The following is a 12,520-nucleotide window of genomic DNA, read 5'->3' on the forward strand; positions in this document are numbered from 1 at the left end:
CTGCTGCAGAGCCTATGGCGAAGGTGCCCTGAGACCTCTGGCCTATGAACTTGGGTGTCTGCCAGCCAAGACTTCTTATGCCATGTCAATTCTTTTATTTCTGTCATCCACTGGTTTCAAATCTGCTGTGATTTTGTCCTCATTTCAGAATCTATCTCTATCCAGCAGCGTGAACCTGGAGGGCACTATCCAAAATGTTTTTGTGGGTATAACAGCTTTACATCTGGCCCACAACTCTGGTCTGAGTTAGATACCCTGGGTATAATACTGTGGTAATTGTCGTGACAGCCAGCAATAAATGTTGGTGCCTTGAGGAGCAAAACAACTGAAAAAAAATGAAACTACTGCTGCTCTAGAAACTAATGTGTGCTAGAATTCTTGGTTCCCTGTGTAAAGAAGAAAACATATTTTTTCTATTTAAATTTATTGGTATCTCTTGGTATTTTTTCAGTTTTTAAAATGGGAAGTTGAGTATTGTGGAACTAGAAATCCTTGTATATTGGGTGTCTATAGAAAAATGTGTGTTGTTGAGAAGCTGGAGAATTGGAGCACATAGAGCTGGGATTTGTGGTCTCTGTTATAATCAAAGATGCTTTGATTATTCTCCCTACCCCATGAGACATGTTTGGGATGAAATGGTATGAAACAATGCAGCAGGATTTCTTGGAGCTTCAGTCCATGGGAAATGGCTCAGGGGTCTCTTGGGCACAAGTAATAATGGGAGAGTAAGGAAAAGGCAGTAGCTTTGGGGTCTCTTTCTCTGGTGTAGACAGCTACACCAGAGCAGTTAAGTCTCCTGACTGTAGTTTTGATCCAAAGGATGGTGAGGGCATCTTGTTGCTGGGGAGGAGCCTCAGCACAAGCATTGCATTGAGAGATGGGTCTTTGCCTGCTGGGAAGTAACATCCAGCATCATCACCGTTCCCTGAAAGCAGTTTAATGGCTCCCTGGCAGTTCTGTTTTCATACAACTTAGTACTGCTCAGTGCTGTCTGGTCTGTGTGCCTGAGATTCCTGGTTTTCTATTCCTTGCAGGTGTTTAAGAATCTTCAGCTGTTCATGGAGAACAAGCAGCCTGAGGATGACCTCTTTGACCGCCTCAATGTAAGCACATAGTTCATGGTGGAGCATCCTGAACAGGCTTGCTCTGCACCAGCAGTAACAGCTGCTCTGTTCTAGAAATGGTTTCAGTGGAAATTTTCCTCCAGAGCACCCTGAAGCAGCGAGAGTCTGTCTCAGTCTAGTGTCTGAATTGTCCACTGTGCCCACAGGTTCCCAAAGTGATGGGCCTTGGTTCTGGTGAGCCTGCCTGGCTCTGACCTGGGGAGGTTTTTCAGAGTTCAGAGGTGATGAATGTGTGAGGTGACAGACTTTCACATGCCATCCCTGTCTGCACACTCGGCTCTGTGGGAGCACTGTGGTGGTCAAGGCATGTTTATTGTTGCTGGAAACCAAAACCTTCACACCAAAGAAATCCTTTTTGGCCACTTGTGGTACTTGTTACCAATCTAATACTTGTTGGTTCTTTGTTCACTTTTGCTGTGGTTTCAGTGATGCTGTGGCTATTCTGTTGTGGTCAGGTCTGAGTACACCAGGTCTCAGCCATGAGCTGCACGTCTGTGTCAGCCATGGATCCAGAGGTTTCACAAATGCTGTGGTCATTCCTAGTGCTCACTGTCATCTCCTTTCTGCTTCTTTAGACCAGTATCTTAAATAAACACCTTCAAGACCTTATGGAGGGACTGACAGCCAAGGTATTCCGTACTTACAATGCCTCCATCACGCTACAGCAGCAGCTCAAGGAGCTCACGAATCGTAAGTCTTGCCCCTGAAGCTGTGAGGGGAACAGATCTTACCCTGCAATACAGATATGGCTTCCTTGGCTGAGCCACAAGCTGTGTATCTGTTCACCACTTCCTTGTTACAGTTCTCCCAGTGCAAATGTCAGGCAGCTGAGGTCTGACCAAAAATCTGCTGTCAGTTTTTTAGGGTAGTTGAGCAGCTCAGCACTGGGGCAGAACAGAACTGACTTGTGAGCACACCAGGGTGTACTTTCCACGTTATGCCTATCCTTAACCAAATCTGTTTGCTTTTTGTTAGTTGTGGGGTGCTGTAGATGACAGGCAAGACAGGTGCATGTGTAGCAGCCCCATGTTTCTTGGCTGCTCATGCACAACCCCTGTGAGCAGTGCTGCCTTGCACTGTGCAGCTTTACCAAGTGCCACATTGGACCCGTGAAGCCCAGCGGTGTCCTGGGCAGGGTGGTCCTGCTGTCCCCTACTCTGGCTGTGCTTCCCCTCTGTTGAGTTGAGGGGGTCAGTGCTGATGAGGAGCATCCAGAAGGAGTTAGGGGCTGGGATGGAAGTGGCCAGGCTTGGGACTGTAGTTGGGGTACAGTGTTAAGACTGGACATAGGAGGAGAAGGTTGGTTCTGCAGTGGCTGTGGGACACTGGCTGTGGCATCACACCCTGGAGAACTCACTGATTCACCACTCTCCTGTCCTTCTCAGCGGATGACAACATCCCAGCAAAGATCCTCTCCTACAACCGTGCCAACAGAGCGGTGGCCATTCTGTGTAACCACCAGAGAGCTCCGCCCAAAACCTTTGAGAAGTCCATGATGAACCTGCAGAGCAAGGTACCTCCCTCTGCCCAACTCTGGGGCAGCAGGGCTCCAAGTGCTGCATCTCAGGAGTCAGCATTCTTTTCCTTTGGGGTGAAAGCAGGGCCTGCTTTGCCCTGTGAGGAGTTGATGGTGTGCAGCAGATATGGGCCTGCTCAGAGATGAGCAGTGAGCTGGAAGGGGCTTCTCTGAGTTGTCTTTTACCTGTAAAGAACAAGACCAGGCCCTTTTTCTGTCCTTCATCCTATAGCTGTGTGTTCTGCTGCCTTTGAAACTTGAGAGCAGCAGTCTCTGGCTACTGATCTGGCTCTGTTCTCCCTAAAGAACCTGGAGTGGGCAGCCACCCCTGTTGTGTGAATCCCAGGCCACTGTCAGTGGTAGATAGTACATTATGCCCCTCTGACCTCACCTCTTCCTTTGCAGATTGTTTCTGGTGAAGGCCATGAGGTCCAAAGGGGTTAGGTCTGTTCCTGGTCTGGCTTTAGAATAACCTTCACAATAAGGAGTTCTGGTTTGGCACTGCAGTGTCCCCTGCTTCCATAACACCTAACATGGCTGCCTTCACCCTAGATCCTAGAGCTTGGGGATGTTAAGGGGAGTGGTTGAACAGGGGCTGCAAAATGCTGAATCTCCCTGAACCCCAAACTTACTGAAGTAGAACTGCCTGAGGCATTAAGACCTTTCTTTCAGTGTGTAGGATTTGGGGCTGCTTCTGCTGAGGGATCAGGTATCATCCTTCCATGTAGCCATCAGAGAGCTGGTGCTGGTGGGATGCAGTGAAGGCAGACAAGCTGCCAGAAGGGGTTTGTTGGCCAGACCAAGCCAATTCCTCGCCCTGCATGGAACTGAGAAAGCTCCCAGCATCACCTTGTCTTTGGAAATGAGTGAGGCCCTGTTTTCTGAGGGGAATATCTCACCACACATGGCTGTGCAGTGGCCAGTGGCCTGATTGCTCTGCAGGAGTGGATCTGACTGCTGGTAGATTCTGAACGTGGTCACAAACTGGCTTCCTGGGTCATGCTGCCCAGGGTGACTGACACAGCTGTCAGCAGCTCGTTCTCAGTGCTGCCATCTGGTTTTGCCTCTCCTAGATTGATGCCAAGAAGGAGCAATTAGCTGATGCCAGGAGGGAACTGAAAAGCGCCAAAGCTGATGCCAAGGTCCGGAGGGATGAGAAGTCTAAAAAGTAAGGCTGGTGTAACTGGGCTGAGCATTGCTCCCAGAAGGGGCCCTTCACCTGTATTCCACTTTCCTGGCCTGTGATTTGGGGAGACTTGCTTTTGCCATTTTCATTCTGTGCATGAAGAAATGGCCACCTGTGCAGTGGTCTCACCCTGCAGTTCCTGATGTGGTCACTCATGCCCAGCCCTCAAAGCTGAGCCCTGCCAGTGCTCACCCACTCTGCTGCTGTCCAGGACCAATGTGCAGCATTGCTGGCTTCCTGGGGAGCCTGGGCTTGCACAATTAATTAATTAATTGCACAGGCACCTCCCTGAGTTCCCCACTCTCTGTTGGAAGCCCATGGCACAGACCATGTGCTGGGGCTCCGTGTGGGCTCTGCAGAGCAGCCACGGGGGAGCTGAGCTACAGGAGCTCTGGAAGCAGGATCACAGCATGTCTTGCTGAGGGATAGATGGGCTGGTGTGGGAGTGGGTGTAGCATAGAACAGTTCAGGCTGTTGCTTCCAACCCTTTAAAACAAAACTGCTGCTTAAGATTCCTGCTCTGCCTTTTGGAAAATGTCAGTTCTTAATTGCATGTGCTGAGTGTGTTGTTGTCACCATCTGTGCTGACACAGCTGCCCTGTGTGGCTGGTGGCATTGCTTACCTTGAGCAGAGTCCCTCTGGCTTCCCACAGTGCTGGCAGGGCATTAGTAATTCAATGCTTTGTTCTTTGCCACCTCAGGACAGTGGAGAGCAAGAAGAAAGCAGTGCAGAGGATCGAGGAGCAACTGATGAAGCTGGAGGTTCAGGCTACAGACAGGGAGGAGAACAAGCAGATTGCTTTGGGCACCTCCAAACTCAACTATCTGGATCCCAGGATCTCTGTTGCTTGGTAAGCCCCTGCCTGTGGTGTGCTGGAGTGACCCCCCCTCACTCCTTCACCTCTGTCCTGTCCCCGCAAATAGCAACAAGGGCAGGGTCTCTGGCCTTCCTTTTATCCCTAACTCTAACAGCATCTCCTCTCCTGCAGGTGTAAGAAGTGGGGAATTCCTATAGAGAAGATTTATAACAAAACCCAACGAGAGAAATTTGCCTGGGCTATCGACATGGCAGAGGAAGACTATGAGTTTTAACCTGTTTTTATTGAGATGAATTTTATGGGAAAAGGGAGTAGCCTGGTTTTTAGGGAGATTGATAAACTGTGAGCCTTACTTGTCCTTGGATGCTGGGGAAGGGGGAGGAAAGGGGCAAGTGAGCATCAGATAAAACAGCCAACATCTTGCAGAAAGCATAACCTGGAAATATCTTAAAGGAGCTGAGCCAGTTGTCCTATGGACAACTTATTTAAAAAATGTTTCAGAGATCCAAATTCTAGCTGTCTGGTTTGTGTGGTTTTTCTCTTGAGGCAGGGCAAGTGGATGGGGGATTTGTCAACCTTCCGCCAGGCAAATTCACCATCACACTGAGAGCGTGGGAATCTTTAGCTACTGTATACAAAATCCAATTATATTGGTGCGTTTTTACAGTTAGGGTTTTGCAATAACTTCTATATTTTAATAGAAAATGGACTCCTTAACCCCTGCCCTTCCCCTCCCCCTCCCGCCCCATTTCAGAATTTAACAAATAAACAAAATTTAAGGAACCCAACGCACCTGTTACAGCTGTCACTATAGTCATGGAAATACCCAAATCTTTTTCAATTTGTCACTTGAAACAGTCGTGGCATTGGAACATGAATTACAAATATCCACCACATTTGTTCAGAGCAAATCATGATGGGAAATCGGCCTCCTGACTTGAGTGTTCCTATTTTAAATGTGAATTTTTATTTCTTTTTAATTATTTTAAAATATTTAAACAGTTTTCTTTCTTTATGATCTTAAAGATCGTGTAGGTTTGGGGAGGGGGTGGGGGGAGGGGGCCGTGTGATGGAAAGATGTGTGTGGAATTTGAGGACAAGTGAAATTGGAAACAAGTGACATTCCCATCACCTTTTGTTCTGAACACACTCTGTACACTTCCAAGAATTATCTACTTTTTAGGTTTGTCAGACTGTTTTACCTTCCCCCCCTTTTTTTCTAAGCCCCACTCCCCTCTTTTACTTGAAAGATTTTATTGTGTAAAAAGAAGTTTCACAGGTCAATAAATTTCGAGGGAGATGAGCATTGGTCCAAAAAGGAAAATAATCAAGATTTTAGGGCTTTTATTTTTTTCTTTTGTAATTGTGTAAAAAAATTTTAAAAATTAAAAAGCAGAATTTTAATGTGAAACCTTTTTTTGCTATAATCATTAGTCTTAGAGGCATTGTTAGCGTAGTGTGTGTGCAAGACCATTTCCTGCAGCCTTTCCTCAACAAGTATCTTCTATTTTTATCATGAATTCCCTTTTAATCAACTGTAGGTTATTTAAAATAAATTCCTACAACTTAACTGAGTGTTGGTGTCTCTGTGTTCTTTCCCCTCTGGCCCGGGATGTGAGTCCCCCGTGGTCGCTGGGCTGGGGGAGATGGTGGGGTGCAATTCCTGTTCCCAGCCCCAGCAGGAATTCCCTGAAGGATGTGCCCATCCCTGCCTTGCTGTGATTGTGCTGCACCCTCTTGGTGCCCACTGTGCCTTTCCATGCAGGCACAGCTCACAGTTTGCTTTGCCCTGGGAGAAGCCCTGCCCAGGACAGCAGAGAGCAGGAGCAGGGGGATGCAGTGACCCCGGGGCTGCTCGTCCTGGTTTCTCTGCTGCCTTTCCTTCAGCCCCAGCCCTCTGCACAGAGCAGGACGGAGGGAGAGCAGCTCCTTCCCCTTCATGGCTGGGAAGGGCAGGAGGCTGGGCAAGGACAGGTGATGACGAGGGCAAGGGTGATGATGCCAAAGGTGACGGCCAGGACACAGGTGATGAGGCTGATGGATGCATTCTCCTCCCTGGCATTGGGAGCAGCCCTGGCCTGGTGTCCTTGGTAGAGCAGGCACAGCCCGGGCTCCTCTGCAAGCCCTCCCCATGACCCCAGAGCTGGGGTGGGCTCCCAGACCCCCGAGGGTGGCTGTGGGGTCAGGCTCAGCCAGCTGAGCAGGGAAGCCAGCCCTGAGCAGGGCTTCCTGCTGCTCGCTGCGATCTTCCAGGCACTTTGTTGTGGCTGCACAGACTTGGAGTTTGGCAGGAGCTGCCGTTTGCTCTCTGGGGCCTTTCCAAGGTGCAGTGGCAAAAATGCCAGCGGAGAGGGAAAGGGGCTCATTGTGCTCCCGGCCTGCCTGTGCCTGAACAATGCAGCCTGTAAAAATATCATTTCTATTTATACAGCCCTCCTTCCCGCCTGCAGACCTGGCCCAATTATCCCGTATCTTACAAATTCCAGTGTCTTGCACCACTGAATAGGGAACTGTGGAATGCAGTGGGAAGGGATGTTCTCCCACGGAGGGGGTTCCCCACCCCAGCATTGCTGCTGGCAGATCCACCTTGTCCCTGGGCATGGTGGGGTGCTGTGGCCAGGCTGGGAGATCTGTGTCTGCCTGGAAGTGCAAGGCCAGGCTGATGTCCAAGGCTGGAGCAGCTTGTGCCTCTCTGTCAGCAAGAAGGATTTTGGTGCAAAATCCACCCTTGAAAATGCACCCAGCTCCCTCCCAGCACTGGGGAGCACAGGCTCTGTCCTGAACAGGGGGCTGAGAAGGGTTTAATCGGTGATTTTGCCTGTGGCACAGCAGGGTGAGGACCACACGCCCCACGCTTTCCATGGAGAATTCCCAGACCCCACTGACTCACTGTGCAAACAGAGACACGGCCACAAACATGTCACATCCTGTCTTGCATCCCTCCGCTTGCAGCGCCCGTGCTGCCTGCCCCACTGCCACCACCCCCACAACAGGGCCTGTGTTTGGCAGCCAGGGAAACTGAGGCAGCAGTGACATGACCGGTGGAGTGGGCACAAACGTAGCTTTGAACTGGATCTTGTTGCAGCACAAGCCCGTGGACAGGGCCTGGCGGCCAAGGGGAGGTGCAAAACCCTGCAGGATGCAAAGCCCCATCCCCCTTGAAGTCTTAAGGATTCCAGGGCTGAAAATTGAAACCAGGTGAATTCGATATTAAAAAAGCGTGTGCTCCCCGCGCAGCACTGGGGAGCGGGGACGGGGAGCCCGGAGCTGCAGTGGGTTTCTCACCAGGTGCTGGCTGTCACCCAGAGGGAACTCAGCAATGGCTGGAAGGGGCAGGGGCTGCGGGGGCAGGCAGCCTGCGGGCACGGCTTTGCCCGGCTCCTCGGAGAGCGTGCGGCACGGGGCCGGCACCGCGCCAGCATCCGCAGCAGCTCCACAGCCCCGGGCGGCTCTGCTTCCCATCCCGGCACAACACTGCGCTGTGTCTGCCAACGCCAGCCCGGGCAGCCCCGCTCCGCCTCCCCCAGGGCCTGCCTTCCACATCCTGCTCCCTGCAGCACCACGGAAGCTCTTCCCCCGTGGTGATTTTCTCCGCTGGTGTCGTCTTTACCCAGCCCCGGCAGCACGGAGCAGGCAGGAATGAATAAATAACCCGGAGAGGGGCAGGAGCATCGCTCCCAGGGACTGCACCACTTTGGCTGAGTATCGGACACCTCCTCTCAGTGCGTGGTCCCCGGGGCAGGAGAGGGATGCATCCCTTCCCAGACACTGGTCAGAGGGATGCCGGGCTGCAGGGACCCTCGCTCTTGCCTGTGGGGTGGGCTCAGTGTGCTGTGTCCCTGGATTTTGTTCCCCAGGCCTTGAGCACACCTGGGGCTGTCCTTAAGCAAGAGGTCACCTGGCCACTGGCCTGTTCCTGGTGGGAGGATGCAGCTGCTCCACGAATCCTGCAGGATATGGGGGATGGCATCCCGTGCTTCGGAACTCTGAAGGGGGAGGTGCTGGGGCCACTCCGAGGGGAAAATCCCCCTTTTTCCTGAGGTGTTTGCAAGGGGAGATTGCAGAACCCGCAGGCTTCCACAGCCACATGATGAACACAGTCCAGGGAATTTCTTCAAAAGCAACACAGGAACATAATGGAAGTTTTTGCTGTCCTGAGGGCTGGGGATGATTGTTCACAGCCTGGCTGGTACAGGAGCTGGGACCACCAAACGGGGCTGTCAGGCAGCAGGCACACAAAGGCTGTCAAATTTCCTGTGCTGTCAAATTAAACAGCAGAATTCCTTGGCATGCAGCATCTTAGACACAGAGAGCTAATGCAAGGCTACAAGATGATCAGCCAAACTTAGAAAATAAAAAATATCCATCGCAAACAGCTCATTGTAAACCACATCCTCCACCTCAGCCACCCCGAGCTCTGAGCTGAGGACGCACCTTGCCGGGTGCTCTCCATCAGCAGGAACAGGCAGTGTTTGGGAACAAGGGAGTTACCTTTTCTGCTTCTTCGATGGCCACACTCCCATCTCAGGTTTTGCCCTCAAAAACAAGGGTGTGCCCATAATGCTCAGCTATTTTAAGACCACTGGGAGCTGGCTGCTTCCTGCCGGTCCCAAGCGAGGCCATTACACAAGCCAGGAGCCACTTCCCTGGCGGCCACAGCAGCTCACCCCGGAGAGAACGAGGCCCAGAGTGCTGTGCCAGCACCAAGCACAGGCTCCAGTAGCTCTGGCTCAGCTGAGCACATTCCCAGCATCCTTACAGTGCTGTCATACACCGCTCATTTCTATCAGGGCAGGTTTAGGCTCTCACCTTGCCTGTTTGATGCCCAGATGCCAGGTAGGATCCTAAACGACCTTACAGGGTTCCTACTGTGTGTGCGCACGTGTGTGTGCTGGGGAATGTCCCTGTGGAGCCAGGTGGAGCAGTAGGAGAGAGAGAGCTGCTCACATGTGGGATCCACTCAGGGATGGGCCCCTCACTTAGAAGATGATGCCCCTCCCAGTCCCAGCGGTGAGCTGGGGGCTGAGATAAGGGCTGCTGAGCACAGGCTGCCTTGCCATGGGCCTGTGGACATGTGTGTGTACGTGTGTGTATTCACAGAATCATGAAGTTTGGAAAAAAGAAAAAAAAATCATAGGATCATTAAAGTCTGAAAAGTCCTCTAAGATCATCAGGTCCAAGCAGTAACCCATATCTATACATTTATACATATAAATGGGACAGCCTGAGCACCCAGTGTGCCATGGGGTATCCTGATGGAAAAGAGGGCACGGGGAAGAAGGTCAGTGGCACACAGAAAGGGAAATCACAGGCTTTAACCACATGAATGGAGCAAACTGCATTGAAATGCTTCCCAATTCAGCCACTTATCCCCTCTCTAACCCTGCTTTTGTGTGGTCTCTAACCCTGTTTTTTTGTGGGGCTGGAGAGCAGCTGGAGAGTGTCCAGTGACCCCTGGCTCCCTACAGGTCACCCAGGGCAGGATGCCACAGGCCACCCTGCAAGCCCCGTCCTGCTTTCCATGCCAGCACGGATCCGGCTGGGATCTGTGTGGAAGAAACTACAGCAAACGGAGACCTGGCTCCATCCAGAAGTCACAGCATGGTGCCAGCGGCAGCCATACGGAGGGGTCTGTCCCTAGGGAAAGCCACCGTGGGATGCAATGTGGGGACCCCACACGTGCCACGCCAGGATCCCACGCAAACCCTGCTGTGGGTGCTGGTGCCCTAAGGTATCCTGTGAGCTGTGTGGCCCACGGGGGACCGGCGGTGTGCAGGGTGGTCCCGCAGGCGCGCCGTGGGGTGCAGAGTCCCCCGGTCCCGCAGGCGTGCGGAGGGTCGCGCTGTTCCCAGGCGTGCTGGGTGGTCTGTGGCACCGGCATCCCGCACCACGCATGTGGTCCCGCAGCCCGGCTGTCGCTCCTCCTCCTCCTCCCTCTCCTCCTCCTCCTCGGCTCCCCTCCCGCGGCGGCGGCGCGGGGCGCGGCGGGGCTCGGGCGCTCCCGCTCCCCTTTGTTCGCCGCGCCGATGGCGGCCGGGCCGGGCGCCGGCCCCGGGGCGCCCAGCGAGGCGGAGGCGGCGCAGCTCTGCCGCAGCCTGGAGGTGGGCACCGTCATGACCCTCTTCTACTCTAAAAAGTCGCAGCGACCCGAGCGGAAAACTTTCCAGGTGAAGCTGGAGACGCGGCAGGTCACCTGGAGCCGCGGCTCCGAGAAGGTCGAGGGGGCCGGTGAGTGCTCGGGGGAGCCCGGCGGGAAGGGGCGGCTGAGGGGCTGCGCTCCCGCGGGCGGGGCTGCGGGGCCGGAGCCCTCCCGGAGCCGCCGTTCGGGGAGCGCCGGGGCTGGGTGGCGAGGAGAGCAGGAAGAAAATGAAAAATAATGAACCCCCAGGCTCTCCGTGCCCGGCATCTCCCCGCGGGCAGCCGCGGGGGCGGAGAGGGGTCCGGTCCCAGCGTGGGGCCGACCCCGCCGCCCTGTGCGCGGGGGATGCGCGGGCCGGTACCGCCGCTGCCCCCGCCCAGCGCCGCCTCCCAACTTTCCGCATCCCTGTTCGGCACCAAACTTCCCCTGGGATAAACGAGGTGTTTTCCCGGGTGGTGCCTTGGCGAGCAGCACCTAAGGGCTGTAGGGAGCCTCAGAAGGAGGCAGGGTTAGTGTGAGCCCTTTTGCGGTTGCACCTCGGAGCAACAGATGAGACCAAACGGAAAAGGTTAAACAGTAGGAAAACCAGCCGAAAATATTGTGCTGTAGTTCCGTCCTCTTCCCCGTTGCCCTGTGCACATCTTCCCGGGGGTGATGGCACAGGGTCAGGTGAGCTCCGGCTTCCTGTGCTGGATGGGGACAAGGAGGACAGAGGAAAGGATGCGTAAGAAACCTGAGTGTAAAACCAGGTTTCTTACGCGTGGGCATAAGGTGGGAAGGTAGTGAGATCTGGCATGCTCTGCGCTCTTAAACTTGGTGTTGGTTTGCCAGGTTTTCTTAAATTGTCCTTCCTGCCCCCGTGTGCGCCAGCACGAGGACAGGGTCTCTGTTCTGTGTGGGGCATGAGGAAGAGGGGACGTGCACGAAGGCCAAGTGGTGGGAGAGCTGGTGCTGGCTGTGGCACTGGCCTTCCCCATGCTGAGGGATGTGACTGAGGCCCAGCAAGGCCAGGGAGGGGTTGTCATCTCTCCTGACAAGTGCTGCTGGTCTGGGATGGAGAGGTGGAATGCTGTTAGTACCAGGGGCTTAGATGAGGAAAGGGCATGGAGATGGTGGCCACATCTCTGTGGCAGGTCCACAAAATGCCAGTTTGGGGCTTTGGTTTTCCCTGAGTCCTTTACCTTCTGCCCTGTGGTGTCTGCAGGCAGATCTGGAGGGAGCCTTGGGCTCCTTTAGCATCATGAGGATGTGAAGCTCCCCCATCTCTTTCCCAGAATGGCCTCTGGGAGCGATGAGGCAGTGTGAGAGGGAGGAGAGAGCAGCATTCTATTGACCCTGGGCTTAAGTTGTTCTTAAACTCAGGCAGAGCAAACGTTGGTTTTGCTGGGGAGATTCTGGTCTGAGACAGAGCCCACAGACCACGTGTGCCCATGGGGGACAGAGGTCCCTGCTGGTGTCTGCATGGGTGATTGTTCCCTGGGACAGACCTAGGTGTGTCCCTGTAACCTTTGGGGGAAATCTAGAGAACTTCAGCTTCTGTACCAGAGCTGTGGGCCTGACAATGATAAAGCCATGGCTGCAAGGAATTCTTGTGCTGTGCAGGCATCCAAGAGCAGTGGAAGAAAAAAGAGTGTCCCAGGGACCGAGATGATTATGTTTCTTTTAATGTCTCACAGAGGAAAATTCCTTGGGGCTTCTCTGCTGTGCCGCAGGCAAGGTGTCTGCCTGGTGGTTTTG

The 12,520-nt window shown here is 53.5% G+C and overlaps 2 protein-coding genes across 5 annotated transcripts in view; both read left to right on the forward strand.

Moving 5' to 3' along the window:
* Positions 1-6,214, forward strand: part of TOP1 (DNA topoisomerase I) — a 66,212-nt gene extending 59,998 nt beyond the window's left edge. Inside the window, exons 16-21 of the mRNA XM_041478702.1 lie at positions 1,035-1,103; positions 1,700-1,814; positions 2,510-2,637; positions 3,714-3,808; positions 4,528-4,677; positions 4,816-6,214. Coding sequence (XP_041334636.1) covers positions 1,035-1,103; positions 1,700-1,814; positions 2,510-2,637; positions 3,714-3,808; positions 4,528-4,677; positions 4,816-4,918 — 660 coding nt within the window. The 3' untranslated portion in view covers positions 4,919-6,214. The remainder of the gene's footprint in view (positions 1-1,034; positions 1,104-1,699; positions 1,815-2,509; positions 2,638-3,713; positions 3,809-4,527; positions 4,678-4,815) is intronic.
* Positions 6,215-10,614: 4,400 nt separating this feature from the next.
* The window catches only part of PLCG1 (phospholipase C gamma 1), a 41,620-nt gene continuing 39,714 nt past the window's right edge, over positions 10,615-12,520 (forward strand). For all 4 annotated transcript variants that reach the window (XM_041478632.1, XM_041478634.1, XM_041478633.1 and 1 more), the window contains exon 1: positions 10,615-10,872. In XM_041478632.1, the coding sequence (XP_041334566.1) occupies positions 10,671-10,872 (202 nt within the window). In that variant the 5' untranslated portion in view covers positions 10,615-10,670. The remainder of the gene's footprint in view (positions 10,873-12,520) is intronic.

The sequence above is a fragment of the Pyrgilauda ruficollis genome, unplaced genomic scaffold (genome assembly GCF_017590135.1).
Source record: "Pyrgilauda ruficollis isolate IOZ18807 unplaced genomic scaffold, ASM1759013v1 scaffold46, whole genome shotgun sequence".
Taxonomy (NCBI): Eukaryota; Metazoa; Chordata; class Aves; order Passeriformes; family Passeridae; genus Pyrgilauda; species Pyrgilauda ruficollis.